This window comes from Protopterus annectens, chromosome 2.part0, assembly GCF_019279795.1.
Source record: "Protopterus annectens isolate FY-2018-M chromosome 2.part0, PAN1.0, whole genome shotgun sequence".
In the NCBI taxonomy this organism is placed as follows: Eukaryota; Metazoa; Chordata; order Ceratodontiformes; family Protopteridae; genus Protopterus; species Protopterus annectens.
The window spans coordinates 161,954,011-161,973,880 of NC_056728.1; the positions used below are offsets into that span (position 1 = coordinate 161,954,011).

Consider the following 19,870-nt stretch of genomic DNA (forward strand, 5'->3'; position numbering starts at 1 on the left):
CGTTCTTAAAAACACTGTCTAGAATTTTCCATCTGAGTAAAAATGTAATAATTTGTTTGTGTATTTGTTTTTGTGTTTGTCTACATCTGTGTAAAAATCCTTTTATTTGTGTTTTATTTTGTGTTTTAAACTGTAAAAATGTAACAGTTTGTTGAATGTCTTTTTGGAGCTTTTCTCCATGGGCCTCCACTGAAAATGGATATGTATCCAATCGGACTATCCCGGTAAACAAATATAAAATAAATAAATAAACGATATATAAATCATATGCATTCACATAAAACTGTGCTTTTGTAAAGATATTCCAATGGACACTCATAAAAATAGCATTAAAAATTTATATCAAAAGATTTTAGATGTGTTTAAAAGTATCATTTTAAATACTTTTAAACTGTCAAGTATAAATCAATTTTATGGGTATATTTATGAGCTTACACAAGAAGAAATATATTATCAACTTTATATTATTAGTTTGCAAGAAGAAATATGTTCTATATTACAATTATATTATTAGCAAACAATTGCACAAAATGTGGCAAAAACAAACATTTAACCATTTCATATGTAAGAGTTCATTCCTCCACTGGACTGGACTATAGAAAACAATGGCAATATAGAACGTAGAGCTGCAGACGAGCCTTTCGAACCATCGCTGTAACATGGAATGAGTTGGAGTTTGAATACATTAATTAAGACATGGACAATACAGATAAAATGTGAGGATCACTGAAAAAAAGAAAGACATGAATGATAAGGCCATTATATCTCATCTACATTCATATGAATCATGAGGTACATTTGTGCTTTTCTTTTATACATTTTAATCAGCTGTGAATATGACTAAATTGTAAGGAGAAAACAAATCACAAATTATGTACACATTTGAAATAAAACACAAAACATATTCATTAAATACTTCCTCCCAGTGAATTCCTGGTTACAAGAGTGTGTTCTTATTGGCTTCTTTTAAATATTATTTATAAAATTAAAACCAGGTCTTTTATTACAAGTGCACATTTAGAAACCAAATATGTATTGGCACATATACTATGTGAGTTATTTGTGGGATAGTCCAAAGCAAGGTATAACATAACATGACACAGATCTACCTTTAGCAGATAAACTTATTTTCCTTTGGATATTATAAATTACTAAAATATTGCAGATTTTTTAGGAATTAATAAAATCAGCAGTGACACATCTCTGTAACTTGGAAATAAACAGAACTAAAAGCTGGGCCAATTTTACATAGTGTGAGTTATGGATACAGTGAAATTTGTAACTATGACAGGAGATCTGTCTTCCCATTAATGGTAATATGCAAGTGAAACTATGCAGACATGTAATGTTCACTATAATATTTAACAAAACTAGGTCATGCCTTGAAATGAACAGAAATTAATTGGATTTGTACTTGATTGTGGAAAGCATAAAAAAGTGGCAGAGAAAGAAAATAATTAAAACGTCTGAAAGACCTAGATCATGTTGGCCTTCATGTGACTATCAATTTTTCCTTCTTAATAAACCTTGTTTTACAGGAATATATTTTTCCAAAGATAATGGATAAAACAAACAAAGGTAGATAAGACAAAACTTTTACTGTATTGAGTCCATTGCTGAATAAAATACCAAGAAGTATTTGCATGCAGTATGTAAGGAAATAGGTTACTTAATCCACTGTATGAAAGTAAAGTCAAGGAAACTTGGTAACCTTTGTAAGTTGGTATGATATGAGTGTATAAACAGTGCTGAAAGTGGTACATAGAGTATATTCCACCTCAGCAAAAGCAGGTACATGGGGTTAAAATGCCTAATGATGTGTTTAATTTAGATTATCCACCATTACTACCTTACCTGAAATAATGAAAGTAATATCAGAGGTAATACATAAAACATGGGAGTGAGTAATGCCTACAGTTTATAGAAACAGCACATGCATGGGCAGGATAGGACAGTCATTCTGTGATGTTATACAGTTCATCTGCTGTTTGAGCTTAAAATTGTACACTGACAGTCAATGAGCAATTCGATTGGACTTATTTATATCTTGTATTAACACATCAGCAGAACACAAACCCACTTTTGAATGTGAAAGCATTTTATTCAATATTGTAAACGTTTGTTTTACATATTCATTGTTGTCCCTCTATCAAAGCAACTTTTCCTGTTAGAGGTCTCGGTGATAACAAGCTAAGCAACATTATTAATTAATAATACAATTATAGCTATCCCCAATGGTAGCCTTAGGATAACCCTATGATCACCACTCCAGGGTGTCTGGGGTCTGTCCCAGGGCCATCTCCATGCATTATAATCTCCTGAGGTAGTTGCCCATACATGTCCCAACCATCTCAACCTGCAGGTAGTTCAGATGGACTGCTAACAGTAAGTACTGTATTGCATTTTCAAGACAAAAGCAATAACAAAAGCTCTTACATGTGTGTTATTGTGTTGAGAGCAATTAGTGCCACTTTTCAAAGAAGCAGCTGCATTATCAGACCGAGTCGTGCTTTCACTGTGCTCTTCTGAACAAGTAAGTATACAATGATATATCCAACAATTGAAATAAACATTTAACCCCATCTCTAGGCTCAGGCTTCTATATTTGATTGAAACAGAGCTTAGTATTCAGGTGTTGCTATAATTTTGGAAAACTGGTATAAAGTATTTTAGTGTACCATGAAGTATAGACTCTGAGTATACTATCATCAGGCAGATTGTGTCGCACAACTGTCATGGCAGCAGATGATTCTACATTCAATCCATTTGATAAGACTTAATATTTGTGGGCAGGGCCAAAGCTTCCCATCACTGAAATGATCGTACAATGCTCTTAATCAGCTTTGGAATAACAAAGACAGTTAAAGGACCTGTACTTGCACCCACTGCTTACTTTGATTATAGTTATGCTGCAATTCAGCATGTCAAGTGTGCCATCACAACATGATGTGTGCTTCAACATTGTCAATATCTGCTGGACAAACAAATTCTAATTATGTTAAACTGAACAAGTTTCACAACATGGAATTGCTACCACATGAAAAGAATCAGCAGTCTGTTTCCTGTTTGTTAGTGTGACCTCTGTTGGTGACATGTTATTCTTTTAAAACATTTCAATGCTTATAGCCTTGTAAGATTTAGCAGGTATTTCCTCTTGATAGACATTCTTGTAGTGTTCTAATCCTGAGAATATTCACTACTTTAATGTTGTGGTCCTTGATGAAATGTCATCTTTGTGGTCAATCTGGCAAACCAATAAAGAGTCTGAGTGGATTGTACAACTTTCATCGCTGACAGTAAGTTTAAGTTTCCTCTCACACGTGGTTAAGTTCACAGATGGACACTGATACAGTATCGAGCTGTGACATCTGTACCAAGCTTACCACTGTTGTGATCCTAAACAACTTGGCCATGCCCAGCATGTTCAAAATAACTTTGGGCTGCATATTTCATCTCTCTGTCAGTTTCTTTCTTTTGTTCTATCAGCATTTCATAGATTACAATATCTAGTCCAAAAGCTGCAATATCTAACAAGCATGTTTAGAGGCTTTGTGTTCACTGTAGGCTCTTTAGTAGTTCATGAGATTTGCAGCTTTTGCTCATTTTTGTTAAGTTGTATACATTTTTCTAGGAAAGGCCCAGCTATATAATGCCTGACTATTATGCATTATTTTTTGTGTGTTAATGACTGTAAACAGAACCCTCTGTTGGTCATATAGGCCTTAAGATAGAGAATATTCTTGGAGATGAGGCACTGTAAATGGCTGTTATTTTGGACCAGAACAAATGGTTTCTTTTCCACATGAGAGTCTGAAAGAAGTTAATTGGCGGTACAAACTTTTTGTCAGTCAGCACCATTCAGTCAGATAAAATATTCCGTTTTACTTTCAATTATGGGGTTCTGTAACTCAGTTCTACTTTTTAAAGAATTGTCTAGATTTTCTGGAAACTCTTTTTCTTTTACTTGATTTGTTCGATGGGGTGCTTTGTGATGATAGAAAAATCGAGTCATGATTGCAACAATGCAGACAATTATAAATATCACTACAGCAATTACACCTGTAAAGAAAAAGAAGCACTGAGTAAGATTAATTCAGCAATGATGTACAAAAAGGGATGTTCTTAAAATAAACTTTATTACATGATCTCATTAAGGTACTGCATCATATTTTGTTGTTGTCTTTTTAATGTTTAATTAAACACAATAGGTTGAATCCTGTTAGGTAACATGTAATATCATGCACCAAATCTGAAGAAGTTATTTACTCTCATTAACACGTCAACGACAGTACATGACATTTTCAGTGCTAGACTATGCAGCTGTTTTCCTGAACACAGTCCCACATGTTTTAGTACTCAGCATAAATGTGTTTCAGAACAAGCAGCAATAAACACATATAAACACACCTGTTTTATTACTTATGTTACTTTCATCTAAACATAACTAGTCTGCCATTTAGGGGCATTAAACATTCTTGCAAGCTCCACCATCCCTGCCTTATTCAGCATTTTTTCTCCACGTCCCATTCTCTCTCTTGACTGCCTCTGGGGATAATGTCTCTAGCAGCATTTCCATTCTATTAACACTGTGAAGATGTACATTTGCGGCTCAGTCCTAGCAGTCTCCTAGTGAAGTCCTCTATTTTTTTAAGTATCTTCCTGTATAGTAATGATATTATGTAAACCCTAAGGACTGCTCCTGCTGTTCTGGTCTGTAATGAGAAAAGCTGCAGCTCTTTCTGTCACATGGTTGTTCTAGTGGTCTGCATACCACAAGCCATTCTGATGGCTTTTGTTTGGGCATCTTGATGGGTGCTTCATACCTCTCAACCTCTTAAAGCAAGAAATCTGGACAAAGCCACAAATAATGGGGGGAAAAAGGCCCAAAAATAGGGACACTTTTAAAATATTGCTCTTACAAACTTAGAAAGTTGATAGAATAACAGATTTTACATTAGCATGAATTTTATGAAGGGTGAGAAGTCTGAAACTCAAATATCTGCCATTATTTTCTGACTTCAATCCTCAATAATTTGCTGGTGATTTGTTAGAAAAATACATTTCTATGAAAAGTAGACCATAAATATGAGGCAAAAATGTGGACATTCTGCAAAAATCTAGACAGCTGAGACTTATGCTGTGTTTGCATGGCTTCCACAACTGTCTTTTACCGCCATGTACTATTCATTAAGATGAAGCTAGACAACAAGGTTATAGTTCAAATGTACTATGTTGCATTTTGGGCAGACTTGGTCAGCCTTTCCCATTCACCTATGCAACTATTTCCCCAATCTTTACTATTATACCACAGCTGTGTCATTATGCAGGAGACTCTGTGTTCTCCAGTCTCTCAAATAGACACACTGAAATCCTGGAGCCAAGACAAATCACTGCATTGTCCTTTATTCTTGAACTTCACAGTCTTTCTCTCTCTCCTCAACTCCTCATCCTATTTACCCACATTATATTCTAGTTGCCTAAACTGTAGCCTGCACCCAAATGCTTATTTTCCTAGTAGGTGCGTGTGCAGATAGCTGTGAAAAGTCTTGCTGAAGACCATACAGGCCACAGCTGCTGATCCTCTGTTCTGAATTTAGCCTGTAACCTAATCACAAAACTCAGTCATGGTCACTGGACAACTCTTTTTGGACATATACCTGCGCTGGTTGTTATACTGGAGCTTACTGTGCACCGAGAAAGTTATGCTTCTTTCCCTTATGATTCTTTCTATGACCCTCCAAGCCAGAGCTAAGCACTTCCCGTGAAGTTTCTTTTGAACATCATTTTTACTGCTATTTATTCCTCAGGAATGTCTGCACAGGCCAGTGATCAGGCTTATGAATGGAAAGAGACAACTTCAACTAGTCAATCTCATTTATATTTCATGTCGCCATTTCCAAATGCAACTCTTCCCTATCATTCCCAGTATCTCTTCCATCTCTGTGTCCCCCTCCTTGAGAAGGGTAAGCACTCTCCCTTTTCCTTACTGAAGACAGTGGTGAAGAATTAACGCAGTATCTTTCCCCGGAATTCATGAAGCTCGGCGCAAGGATGGCGTTAGCCTTGCACCGATTGTGTGGTGTAGAGATGGCGTAGCAGCACCACATGCATATTAATGAAGGCACGCTGCCGCAATGGCCATGTGCATAGGAAACGTGCGCGAGTGCAGGGGACGTGTCTAAGCTCTGCACGGAGGCGTGAACATGTCGGCTGCATACACGCAACCTAAAATGCTGACTAGTACAGCCTGCCAATAATAGTAATCACTCCTGTCAGTGTCTGTGGTTACTGAAATGTATGCAAAGCATACAAGACAGTTTTGCGAACACCAAAATAAAAAGTAAACACAAAGGCACATAGCTGAATATTGAGTCCCCGTCCATCAAACAAATGACATTTAAAACCCTGTGCCCATATTCCATTGTGATGTCGATAGTTATACCAAGTGGAAGCGAAACGCAGCGTGTTAGCGCACTGCCAATTGCTAAGCCTAGCCCAGTGGTTAGGGTTACCACCTGTCCCATATTGTGAAGGACAGTCTCCCTCTGGGCAGTTGTGTCCATACCAAAACCATTATAAATGTTAAATGTCCTGCGATTGTAGGACATAATTATGTCCCATATTTTATGTAATATTCCCATACAATACTTATTTCCATATGTAAAATACCTAAATTTTACAAGAAACAGAATAAGCAACTAAACGAAACAGAATAAGCAACTAAACTGCTACAACAATAAGCTTACATTTAGGCATAAAACTAAAGTACTATCCTTTGTACTGACTGTGGGTATGTGTTGGCCTATAAAATCTGATGTGTGTCCCGAAAATGTCACATTTTAGTCGTATGAAAAGGTGGCAACTGTACCAATAGTCAGAGCATTCGCCCAATATCTGCCCATTCGCAGTCCAAGTCGTCCTTGTCAGGATGGTCCAAAGATGAATAGGTATTACCCAGATCTGCCTACTATGTCATCAAAGATAAGTATTTATGTGTACCTATGTGCGTGAAGTACAGCATGTGGAAGATCAAAAATGCTAGGGTAGTCCTCACAACCATATTAGTACCAGAGATATGTAGTGTACGCAATGTGTTCTGTTGACTGTGCCATGGGCCATCAACCAGAGAAGGGATGAATGGTGTGTGTGGAATATGGGGGTGAGGGTGACGGGTAATGTAATAATTCACCAAGGGGAGACTGGGTTGGATGCACAATAGGTGAACTGGAAGTGTACGAGGGAGCAGTGGGTGAATCAGAAAGAAAACCAAAGAACAATCATTCACATCCACAATACAACCTGACAGGCCATACTGTAGAACACAATCCCACAAACATATGAACATTAAAATGTGCGATACACATGTATAGAAACGTTACCGGCACATACCCACAAAATGGTCTGGCCTAAACTGAGCCATCCAACTCCAACACACCTGGATACATAACTGAATACCCATCATCCCCTCCACAGCACCCCCCCTTCCTGAATGTCCACCAAAATCACCCTTACTCGGTATGCTTGCTTGGCGCAGCCATATCTGCACATAGTGACCCCTATTTATATCTAGTAGGCAGTCTCACCCTAGGCAGTCTCAGGATTGCAAACTATGTATCCCTTGCATGTATAACCCTACCTCATTTTCGTAAAGCCAAATGAACTGAGGTCATTGGTCCCCACAACTTTTGGATATCCCTCATGGGATAAGTATCTGTTCTAAACATTAGACTTGGTGTCACGACACAATGTCCAGTCCTGTAGACATCTGGACACAAGTTGTATGAGCAGTAGTTGTCCACAAGACTGCTCAGCCTCCAGCCGGTCCTGCAGAACCTACGACCCGGGATTAAACACCTGACCGTGATGCACGTCTCCCCACGTGCATTATCAGGAATATATACCTTACACATTTGCATAGTGGCAGTTGGATATAGGGTGATTAAGGCATTTTAAAGCAGACGAAAGTAGGGTTACCACCTGTCCCACTTTGCGAGGGGCAGTCCCTTTTTGGGCAGTTGTGTCCTGACCAAAAATAATAGAATGGCAAATGTCCTGTGATTGTAGGAAATAATTATGTCCCATATTTCATGTAGCAGTTGCATAAAACAGTTATTTCTGTAAGTAAAATACTTAAATGTTACAAGAAACAGAATAAGCAACAAAACTGCTACAAGAATAAGCTTTCATTTAGGGAAATAAGTAAAGTTCTAACCTTTGTACTGACCGTGGGTATGTGTCAGCCTGTAAAATCTGATGTGTGTCCCAAAAATGCCCTTGGCTCTGAGATGTGTGTTTTGTTTCTGATATATATATATATATATATATATATATATATATATATATATATACACACACACACACACACACACACACATACACACATGCGCACACATATATGTACATATATAAATACATATATATGTGTGTGTGTGTGTGTGTGTGTGTGTGTGTGTGTGTGTGTGTGTGTGTGTGTGTGCACGTAGATATATAGAGATATACAGCTATGATAGGAAAATGCACACAGGAATGACATTTGTTCACAGGCTATGGCAATGGAAGTGAGGAGCCCAGGCAAGACACATGACTCAAGCAGCATGCCCTTCCAACCCCCCCCCCCCCACAGCCGGACATGGGAACTATACACGCAAGCAATGTAAAGTGTCCACTGTTCCCCAGACCACAAGCAGGATACACCCGGGGTGGGGGGACACAGTAAACCAGTGGATTCTAATCATGGAACACATACTGGAGCATCCCTTGCGGGACACCTCAAAAATTGGCCAAACCATGGAATGCAACAGAGTGTTCGTTTTGTCCGTGGACTCGGAATAAAAGAGTGGGTAACCAAGATTACCCATGGGCTGAGAAAATTGTATGAAATGGGTCCCGTGAAGTGGAGAGTGGGCAGCGTGTAGTTGTGTGTCCAGAACCCACCAGGTCCCAGAGTAAGGATGGGTGCTGTCGAGAAGGCGAGGGTGGGGGAATTATGGGTAGCTACTTATGGGTCTAGGTGTGCAGGTGTTGGCTGATGTTGGGCAATATAGACAGCCCTAGGGATGCAAGCGAATGTGTTCATTGGGCAGAGGCATCACCCAATGAGCAGCCACACCCACTGCGAGACCCACTAAAGCAAAGTGTAATCTATATGGCATGGAATAGAATAACCAGATGTAGATGTATATAAGTAGAGCTATGTGTGTGTATATGAACCCATAGCAAGACAGAAATAAGCTTCTCCCCTGCCGTAGTATGAATGTTTACATGCAGAGAAAGTATACAGATACATACCCACATATGACTCTACATATGCAGACAACCATAGACCCATATGTTGATAGATTTTATATATATATATATATATATATATATATATATATATATATATACACACACACACACAAATAGAGATATATATATATATATATGTATATATATATATATATATATATATATATATATATATATATATATATATATTGAGAGAGAGAGACAGCAAGATATGAATATACATGTATGCATACATATGCAGATATAGCTGTATATATTAATGTAAATAGATATATATATATATGTTACAGTAAATATACACATGTATATACCTAGGTTATGTTACAGCAGTTACGGGTAACATATGTTCAGACTGGGCATATGTTGGTGGGATGTCCAATAAACAAACGTCTACCTCCCACCCCCCCAGCTAGGCTGTTGAGACATACAGACACGCAATAAAGGTAAATACACTACTGCTTCACAGACCACCGGCAGGAAACTACCAGTGGGAGAGATCTACAAGGTCTACACTTTAAACATGGACAGCGATGTCCCTTGTGGGACACCAAAAATTTTCTTCTTGTAGCCAAGCCTTGTAAAGATTGCTGTGACCCAGATGTAGCTGTACATGGACCAGTACATTGTGCAAGCTTGATAACACATGGGTTGACACAATGTACGACATGTGTCCTAACACGGGGAGAGTGGGCAGTGTGTAGGGGTGTGTTCATACCACACCTGCACCCACAGTAAGGATGAGTGCTGTAGAGGAGTGGCAGGTAGGGGAACTATGGGTATGCGATTATGGGCCTAGGCATGCAGGTGTTGGCTGGCAGAGATCTATTAGGACTGCCCCGTGGATGTAAGTAATATTCCAATGTGGGTATAGCAGACGCCCATACCTCCCAAACCTTAAGAGCACATCTACTGGATAGTCCGTAAACCATTGGGGGAACACATAGGGACCATATCATTGAACTGTCCCCGATTACCATGGACGTCCGTGATTACGAATCATAATCTAACACAGTCCCAACTAAACCCTCCTAGAACTAGTGATATTAGGAGGAAAGGTGGCGGAATACACATAATGAATAATGACAGCAAGTAAGAGTCATAAAGAGCATGTACCTCAGACAATGTGTATGAATACATATGTGCTCTGGGTCCGTCAATGTGTCAGGTTAATAGCACCAAACTTCTAAATGTGTCCCTGAGGTTGTTATGCAGTGTCCCTGATTCAGTGTTCATTCTTCCCCATTCATATGAGAGGTCTGCTAGTGAGAAAAAGCACCTGTTCCGCCGACTACCTTAGAAAGATGATAGAATAATAGGGTTGGGGTTACCACCTGTCCACCTTTGCCAGGGACACTCCCCTTTGGGCAGTTGTGTCCTGCAAAATAAATGTAATTATGGCAAATGTCCTGTGATTTAGGGCAAAGATTTCCTATATTGTCTGTAATAGTTGCATAAAACAATTATTTTGTATCTGAAACACCTAAATGTTATAAGAAACAGTATAAGCAACTATAATGCTACAAGAATAACCTTTTATTTAGGCAAAACAGTGAAGTGCTCTCCTTTCTACTGGCTGTGGGTATGTGTTGCCCTGCAAAATCTGACATCTCTACATACAGGTGCTATAGGGTTGCCACCTTTCCAAATGGCCAAAGTGGGACATGTTCTGTAGAAATTTCAGACTTTCCAGGACAAAACATACCTACAGCCGTGCATAGTACAGAATTATACTTATTTGCACAAATAAAACCTTATTCTAGTAACATTTGGATTGCTTGTGCTACTTCACATAACATATAGACATTTCATATATAAAATAACAGTTTTATGCAACTATTAAAGAAACGTAGAATATAATATTGCCTGTAATCAGGACATTTGCTATGTCTTGATTATTTTCGCAGGACACAACTGCCTAAAGAGGGACTGTCCCTCGCAAAGTGGGACAGATGTTAACCTTAAGTCCCACCTTGGCCAATTGAAAAGGTGGCAAACCTATAATAGATATACGATAGCATGACTCGGCCAATGGATGTGGCTCCCAAAACCCAATTACTTGTCTGTATTGAAGAGTCCAGGTTCCCATGTATCAGCTAGATGGGAGCAGATTGTATGAGGAACTCACAAATAATATGATTAATTCACTGAACAGGCCGCTGATTCTGTACAGTCGAATGCCATGCCGTCGCCTAATGGGCAGTCATTCCCGATACTGTAGTCATGTAGCCGATGTAATAGGCATCACAAGGTAATATTGTGGTCCTTGCTCCCACCCAGGAGTGTGAGTGACAGATGCAAGTACCAATGTCGGTGCATTTGCAAGTGTGGGAGCGAGCGTGTGTAAGCGTGCTTGGCTACCAGTATGTGAGTATTGCACTGGTAAAGCAATATAGAGGCTAACTGAGTGTAAGAAACTGTAACCAGAGGTCAGCAGTGCTTAACACCGCGCAAACCCATGCACAACTGCTCCCAACAGCTTTAATGTGCCTTACTCCCTCCGTAGCCAAAGGGCTTGTTCTGCCCTGCAACCAAATAAACATCCCCTGCAAGGGTCGGAACTAGGACCCTGCGCACACAGCTAATGTGAATTACAAATATGCCATGGCAGATATACAGACAACAGACAGTACCACAAATATATCATACAGCACAGTCATTCAACAGTATAGGAATGTATCCCATCATGTAGATGTACATGTGAGTGTTTATGTCTAACATATAGTTACATACATATATAGAGATATATCAGAAACATACCATGTGGCAACAAAGCATTACAAATGAATGAAATGGGAAACGCCAGTGATGCCTGTATTATGTAGTGGTGTTGCTCTATGTGATCTCAAGACAACCTCAGACAGACATGTGTCATTCATATACGCAAATAGTTGTACATTGGCTGTATACATCACTCTGTGCATGCAATGTACATTAACACAACAGTACCTGTCCAATCATTATGTGTGAACAGTACACTTGCAAGGTGCTGTGTGCAACATCATCATCATGATAAAGGTAAATGGGGTAACCATAGAGGGACCAGTAGTGTTGTGTGTACAATGGGGTCATCCTCATCACGTGTACCTGGACCATGTGTGATGTGCATACCAGGATCGTGCGCCTGAGGGACAGGGGTGAGGATAACAGCAGTATGTTGTGATGCATATTACAAGGGTTTCATGTGTCCAGTGGGCACGTATGTGTAATGGACAGCTATGTATAGGGCAAATGTTGTTCTAGGAGCTGATTGGCCTTATGTTTCTGCAGGTGAGGGTCGGATGTAGGGGAAGGTGTGTAGGTATGGCCATGGAGGATAGGTAGGATCACAGAAAAGACAGCAGGGTTGGTATATGACACATGTGGGGGGATACACCCCAGATGGGGATGGGTGTTCGGCATTCACAAACCCATGGAAACAGTGGGACGGAGGTCCCCAGCCATGGGCAACTGTCACTGCACCTAAACAGCTGCAAAGGAGGCAGTGCTGGGGGCTGTCCAGGAGGGGCAGCATTACCCTGTAAATGTGACACTCTGCCCTTGAGTTGGCGTATCTGGCTTCGGAACTCCTTAGTGAGCCACGAACGCAACATGTCCGGGACTGCATGACAGCAGACATGTACCTGTCTGGTCCCGCTCCCAGGGGGGACAAGCTCCATCCTCAGTGGTGGTACCACCAGAAGGTGGTGCAGAGCCAACAGAGGTTGATGTCCAAGGTTGGGCCCCAGATGTGCTAGTGCCCAGTACCATGGTCAGCTGAAGTGGGACAGGAGGTTCTGCCAGGACCTCCAAACACATTCAGCCTATGGTGTTGGAGTTTAAACCCACATATGGCTTAGTGATAGACAACAGCATACAGGATTACCTACGACAGTATGGATAGATAACACCATCAACCCAACACAACAGCATACAGGATTACCTACAACAGTATGTATAGATATCACCATCAACTTAATACAACAGATGATATACATTTGCAGAGGGAGCACAACACATGCATATATACCGCATGTCATCTGTACAATGTGTAGTAGACATGTGACCGCAGCTATGAACAGTTTCCCATTATTGGCTTGTCACTGGGAACCCCAGACAGTGTCTGTCATGCCACTGTCTCATGTGACACATGTCCAATCAGGGATGCAATGGCAGTAACACATCCCTATCATCATGTACTGTCTGCAATCTTCACACCATGCTTCTGCTGTGCATAGATGTGTGTTCAGTGAGTAACACAGGAAACAAATGGTTGCACACACTGACCAGTTCACAGATGGCCCTACAGATGGGGGTCCCTCATGAACAGAGTACTGTCATGTCTGTATTATAACACACAGAATAGCCATTACCACACACATGTTAAACAGGCAGTAGTCTCAATGCAGCATAGCTACTCTTATATGATGTAGTCATGTGTGGCACATCACCCTCCTGTCTTTAAGCTATTTCCCACTGTGGAAAAATGTTTGAGGTACATCCAGATATCATCTGTGATGCCCTGTCAGAACACCACATCCAGGTACCACTCACAGTGACTGTCATGGCCAAATAACAACATGTTTTCCCTAGATAGTGTACTATGTTTATCATGCGGATGGCTATGGGAACACCATCACAGCTGTACCACATGCAGTCAGCTAGAGAAGGACTGCAATAGGTGCAGAGGCCATCACCTGACCATGTCCATCACTTACAATACACATGCTGCTGCTGTGCAGGTGTACTCCTTCACATCCACCAAAGATTGTGTGGGTGGAACTGGCAAAGTACACCAGGGAAGGGCTTGGAGACGTAACCCAAAGCATCATCTGCCACACGCCGAACAGTACAGGGGTCAAACCCCTGACTGACTACTCATTACTATTACATGTGCATGCCGTTACTACATATGCCACAAAGGCGACATGTTGCTGTGCTGTAAGAACATATATGTGTGTAGGTAAGTGACATCTGCAACAGAGATATAGTAGATATACATTAGGTGTGGCACGCATGGCTGTCCATGTGAATAGATGCCATTGTCACCACAACCACACTCTCTAATGGACACGCATTGACACTCTTTGCCACAGCCATAAATACACAACCTAATTACTTAGTTTGCCACACTGCAGTAATGCACAGGACTACATGCACCACAGGGGATATCTGGAGGTTCTATGGGCTAGAGCATGTGAAAGTGCTTGACATCTGTTGGTATGCCAATGAGGGTTATACTGGGAGTGACTATGGTTGGGATCATCACAACCCACACGTAGACACAAGGTGCCAGTACTGGCATGCAGGTATGCATTGCTTCATGGGTGTGTAGTGGTTGGCTGTGCATGATGGCTGTATAAGGCTGGGTGAGGGCTAATCCTTGGCATCACATCACCTGACAATGGTGTGCAGTGCAGGTGTGTAGTGTCTGCAATGTTCCACACAGATGGGTACTGCATGATCTGGCCTGACATCCTGGTTACCAATGTGTACGGCCATAGCTTTGCAATGCATGCCATGTCTGTGTTTGATAGTCCTTCACATGGACATTGCCTGGGATGTGCATGCCCCACAATACTTTACAGTGACATCTACAGGTGTACCTGGTCTGGTAGGCACATGTTGTGTACACAGCCTGTTGTCCCCCGATATGCCAATACTGGCCTGGTGTGGCGAAACCTGCTTATAGTGAGCAGGTCGACCCTGCACCTGCATTGATCATATGATACAAGTATTCCATGGTGTCAGTGGCATGGATCCATGCAGGGCATATGTGTACAGCATTGTCTGGCCTATGTGTATCACATTTGATGGCACCACATATGTTGCAGGCATCCAGTGTGGAACACAGTGAAGGCACAATGTCCGCATATATGTGCCTATGGTACCGCTGTACAGGGTGCCATGTCCTCTGCAGACCACTGCATTCACACCATGCCTACTATCTGTCATCAATGTGCATGGTACTAGCAACATAGTGGTATATCCTAGGCAAGGTTGTTTGTGCATGGCACATGGGTGTGGGCCATATACCGGGTACTAGTAGGGCTGCATACTTTGTTCACGAGGCCTTTTGTCAGATGTATGGGTATGGATTGCCAACACAGTCCCATGGCTGACTGAGAGCTGTACTTCTCGTGAGGTGGCCAATGTGTCATAAGACAGACACCATATAGGAAAGCTACAAAATCTGCTCCCAAACATGTCCAATGGTAAGACAATCATGGCCACCTCTACACAGGTTCTAACAGACAAACACACACTTGCTATGTCCTGTATACAAACCCCTCCCTATTGTATCACACTGCAGCAATATGCTTTTAGGGCACGTGCTATAGCGAATACTGGGTTGCAGCATGCCTACAGGTGTATACCTAGGTGAGTGACAACAGCAGGAATGACAAAGGTGGTCATGCAGTTTTTACAGAGAATGCATACTCTACAAAACACTGTACTTGTCTCACGCAGGCAGACGCGCACACACACACACACACACACACACACACACACACACACACACACACACTTGGCATGTCTGGGATTAGAACACCGACCTAACTACTTTAGCAACCTACAGCATTACGCAGTTACAGCATATGCTACCCAGATTACTGGGACACAGCACTCCCAGAAGTGTATTTGTAGATTGGTGACATCATCAGCCTTGCCAAACATGGGTATAAGAATTGTATGGAATGTGAGCAGTCTAAAAGCATTTTTCAGTCCTCAGGCAGACGGGATCAAACACACACACACACTTGGCAAGTCTGGGATTAGAAGACCGACCTAACTACTTTATTACACTAGAGCATTACGCAGTTACAGAACGTGCTATCAAGATTACTGGGAGACAGCACTCCCAGAGGTGTATTTGCAGATGGGTGACATCATCAGCCTTGCCAAAGGTGGGTATAAGAAATGTATGGAGTGTGAGCAATCTAAAAGCATTAATCAGTTCTCAGGCAGATGTGGACAAACACATACACACACTCACACACGGCAAGTCTGGGATTAGAACACCAACCTAACTACTTTATTACACTACAGCATTGCGCAGTTATAGAACGCGCTACTGAGATTACTGGGACACAGCACTCCCAGAGGTGTATTTGTAGATGGATGACATCATCAGCCTTGCCAAAAGTGGGTATAAGAAATGTATGGAGTGTGAGCAGTCTAAAAGCATTACTCAGTCCTCAGGCAGACGGGGACAAACATACACACACACACACACACACACACACACACACACACACACACACACACACACACACGGCATGTCTGGAATTAGAACACCGACCTAACTACTTTATTACACTACAGCATTACGCAGTTACAGAATGTGCTACTGAGATTATTGGGACACAGCACTCCCAAAGGTGTATTTGTAGATGGGTGACTTCATCAGCCTTGCCAAAGGTGGGTATAAGAAATGTATGGAGTGTGAGCAGTCTAAAAGCATTACTCAGTCCTCAGGCAGATGGGGACAACACACACACACACACACACACACACACACACACACGGCAAGTCTGTGATTAGAACACCGACCTAACTACTTTATTACACTACAGCATTATGCAGTTACAGAATGCGCTACTGAGATTACTGGGACACAGCACTCTCAGAGGTGTATCTGTAGGTGGGTGACATCATCAGCCCTGCCAAAGGTGGGTATAAGAATTGTATGGGGTGTGAGCAGTCTAAAAGCATTTTTCAGCCCTCAGGCAAACGGGGACAAACAAACACACACACACACACGCACACACACACACACACACACACACACACACACACACACACACACACACACACACACACACACACACGCCAGTGGTGGGAACGGAACACCTGCCTGTCTACAGATCACTATTACAATACTACATAGTTACGAGTCATGCCACACAGACTACACATTTCAAGGCTGTCATTATGACCTTCTAGGAATGTGGACATCAACAGGGATGCTGGCAGTTAAGATGTACATACCTGTGAACCTGTGTGTTTAAAGTAGGAATCCATCCTGACCTGGAGTATGCCCATCTGTGGAATGGATGACTACTATCACTATACAGGGTTACAATGGCCATGCCCATACACAGAGGCACATAACCGACACAAGGTCTCACTGGGTATGCTCACAAACTTAGTAGCACAGGGCTGTTCGGATTGCACAATGTGTCCATCTACTCAAGGTTATACTGGACATGCTCATACACTTAGTAGCACAGGGCTGTCTGGGATGCAATCTGATTCTAAACACAGAAGGCCACAGTGGCCATGCTATTACAGGGAGACATAAAGAACACATTGTAATGGGCTCTGGTGTTAGTAGTTGTCATTGTTAGCAGGAACGCTGTTCTACAAATATCTGACACCGGTCTTTTACACAATGTCTGCTGCTGTCCATCACCTTAGATGTACCTTCCTATACCAAGCACAATATCACCACTTGCAGTGATATCTTGCTAGGAGTGGAAACTGCTTGACCAACACAATGAGCCTTGCTAGAAGTGGCAACTGCTTGACCACCACAATGAGCCAATGTCCTGCTGTAAATACGAGGTTGTCCAGTGTTTGTCATTCTGGGATGACATGACTGACAGTAGACAGGCCTTTGACACATATCACATGCATACATGATTCAAGGGAGTAGGGATAATACCCAAGTTGCATCTGCCCATATAGTGCCATTCCAAGGCAAATGTCCTAAACACAGGATAACACTCTGACACCTAGAGGGCAACTGCATTGTATACTTATGCTAACCAGTGCTAGCTGTGTAGCGTCCATAATCACAGCTGCTCACTGTAGATCCAACAATGGGGAGTACTGACATCTGTGCAGTGAGGAACATCTGGCTGATGGCTCTGTAGTGCACAATAGCACTACCACCATATACCTCAGAACCAGACATGTGGGCCATAACACAGGTACGGACTGCTCCAGGTTGTGGTGTCCCCACATACATAGAGACCACTCACATGTACTGACTGGTACCCCCATGAAAGACATCACAGATGAGTCATGTGCAGGACACAGTGTCACATGCTGCATGCTAGGATGTAAACCTCAGATACCACTATACCCTTGGACCACCAACACACATCCATACATGTTGTAGGACATATAAGAGTACACCACCATGTGACCCTTGACCAGTGGATTGTACCAAGTTCTACAGTAACTGTAGAGAGTACCCATGTACTGACACAGTTGCATCATGTGTTATGCAATGCAATGATACCACTGTCTGTAACCAGGTCAGCTGTACACATACCAGGGGACCTCGGTTATTTACCGCATTAGCAGATGACTGTTGCTGTACACCAGTACACACCCTCATGTTTGGATATGACATACATGTACCTGCCCTGGGTATGTACATGCCACACACACACACACACACACACAACATACATGTAAATAGCATAGCTGTTGTCCTTTGTGCAAACAGGTGGCTACAGCCATTACACATATGCACATGGAATGTAGGTCCATGGCTTCTGAATGCTAACAGTACATAAGGTGTGATATCAATGTTGACAAAGGTAACATTCCCCCTGTACCGGTCACCCATTACACCTATCATATCATACAACAGTCCATGTGTCATGTATGTTATTACACATGTCCACCAATTGCAATGCCTGCAAACATGCCCAAATGACAGGATTGTAGGACCTACACACATGTACATGTAGTGGTGTGCATTCAGATACCATGTGTGTGTAGTTGCTGATATATGCATGTGACATGTATCTTAGTACATCATGCAGTTGCAATGCAGCCTCAACATTGCCAACTGTATATGGTGATATGCTGAATGTATGGAATGATGTACCTCAGGTATGGACATATGTGTGGAAATAACTAAGTTGTGGGGCATCTTTGCAGAAGGATGTTTGCTGAGGACAGCTTACATGTGTGTCACAAGCAGTCCTACAATAACCTGTGTAACTGGTACACAATGGTTTCATTAATTGAAGGACATAACACACAACTTAGACAGCGGTCAGGGTGACATCGAAGGTAAATCACTTGACATCTGTTAACAGTTAAGATGTCCCATGTGCATATATCAGCACCATTGCCAAAGGAAGCATCAGTATACTTTGTAACACGTTCAATACTGCTGTAAGTCTGTCATACATATCATGAGCTAGGCAGGTCTTTGATTCACAGTACTGGCATGTGTGGTTGAGTGTGTGTCCATATATGTCAGGTATGGTGGGGAATACATCTCAATTGTTACTCACTCTCCTGTACACTAGTGTACACATCTGTACAGACTGCAATGTAGAAAGCAGGACATAGGCAGGGGTGTGTATCTCACACATGTGAGGTATCTGCATGTGCGTGACATAGGTGTATTGAATACTGAATGCCACAGTGTGTGTATGTGTGTGTGTACATGTATGGCTGTCTGGTTCCTGGAGTGAGGATGTATGTTACCATACTGAACTTATAAGACCCCTCCCCCCATCCAGGCAATGCAATCTACTATCCATGTTGATGTCCCCGATCTTAGGCCATACTGACTACCTGTATATGTGTATTCTCTGTGACGCGTCATGTAGGTGCACAGTACTGTAATGATGAC

The 19,870-nt window shown here is 41.8% G+C and overlaps 1 protein-coding gene across 1 annotated transcript in view; it reads right to left on the bottom strand.

Moving 5' to 3' along the window:
* Positions 1-423: 423 nt before the first annotated feature.
* Positions 424-19,870, bottom strand: part of CNTNAP5 (contactin associated protein family member 5) — a 4,019,360-nt gene continuing 3,999,913 nt past the window's right edge. Inside the window, exon 24 of the mRNA XM_044060643.1 lies at positions 424-4,059. Coding sequence (XP_043916578.1) covers positions 3,863-4,059 — 197 coding nt within the window. The 3' untranslated portion in view covers positions 424-3,862. The remainder of the gene's footprint in view (positions 4,060-19,870) is intronic.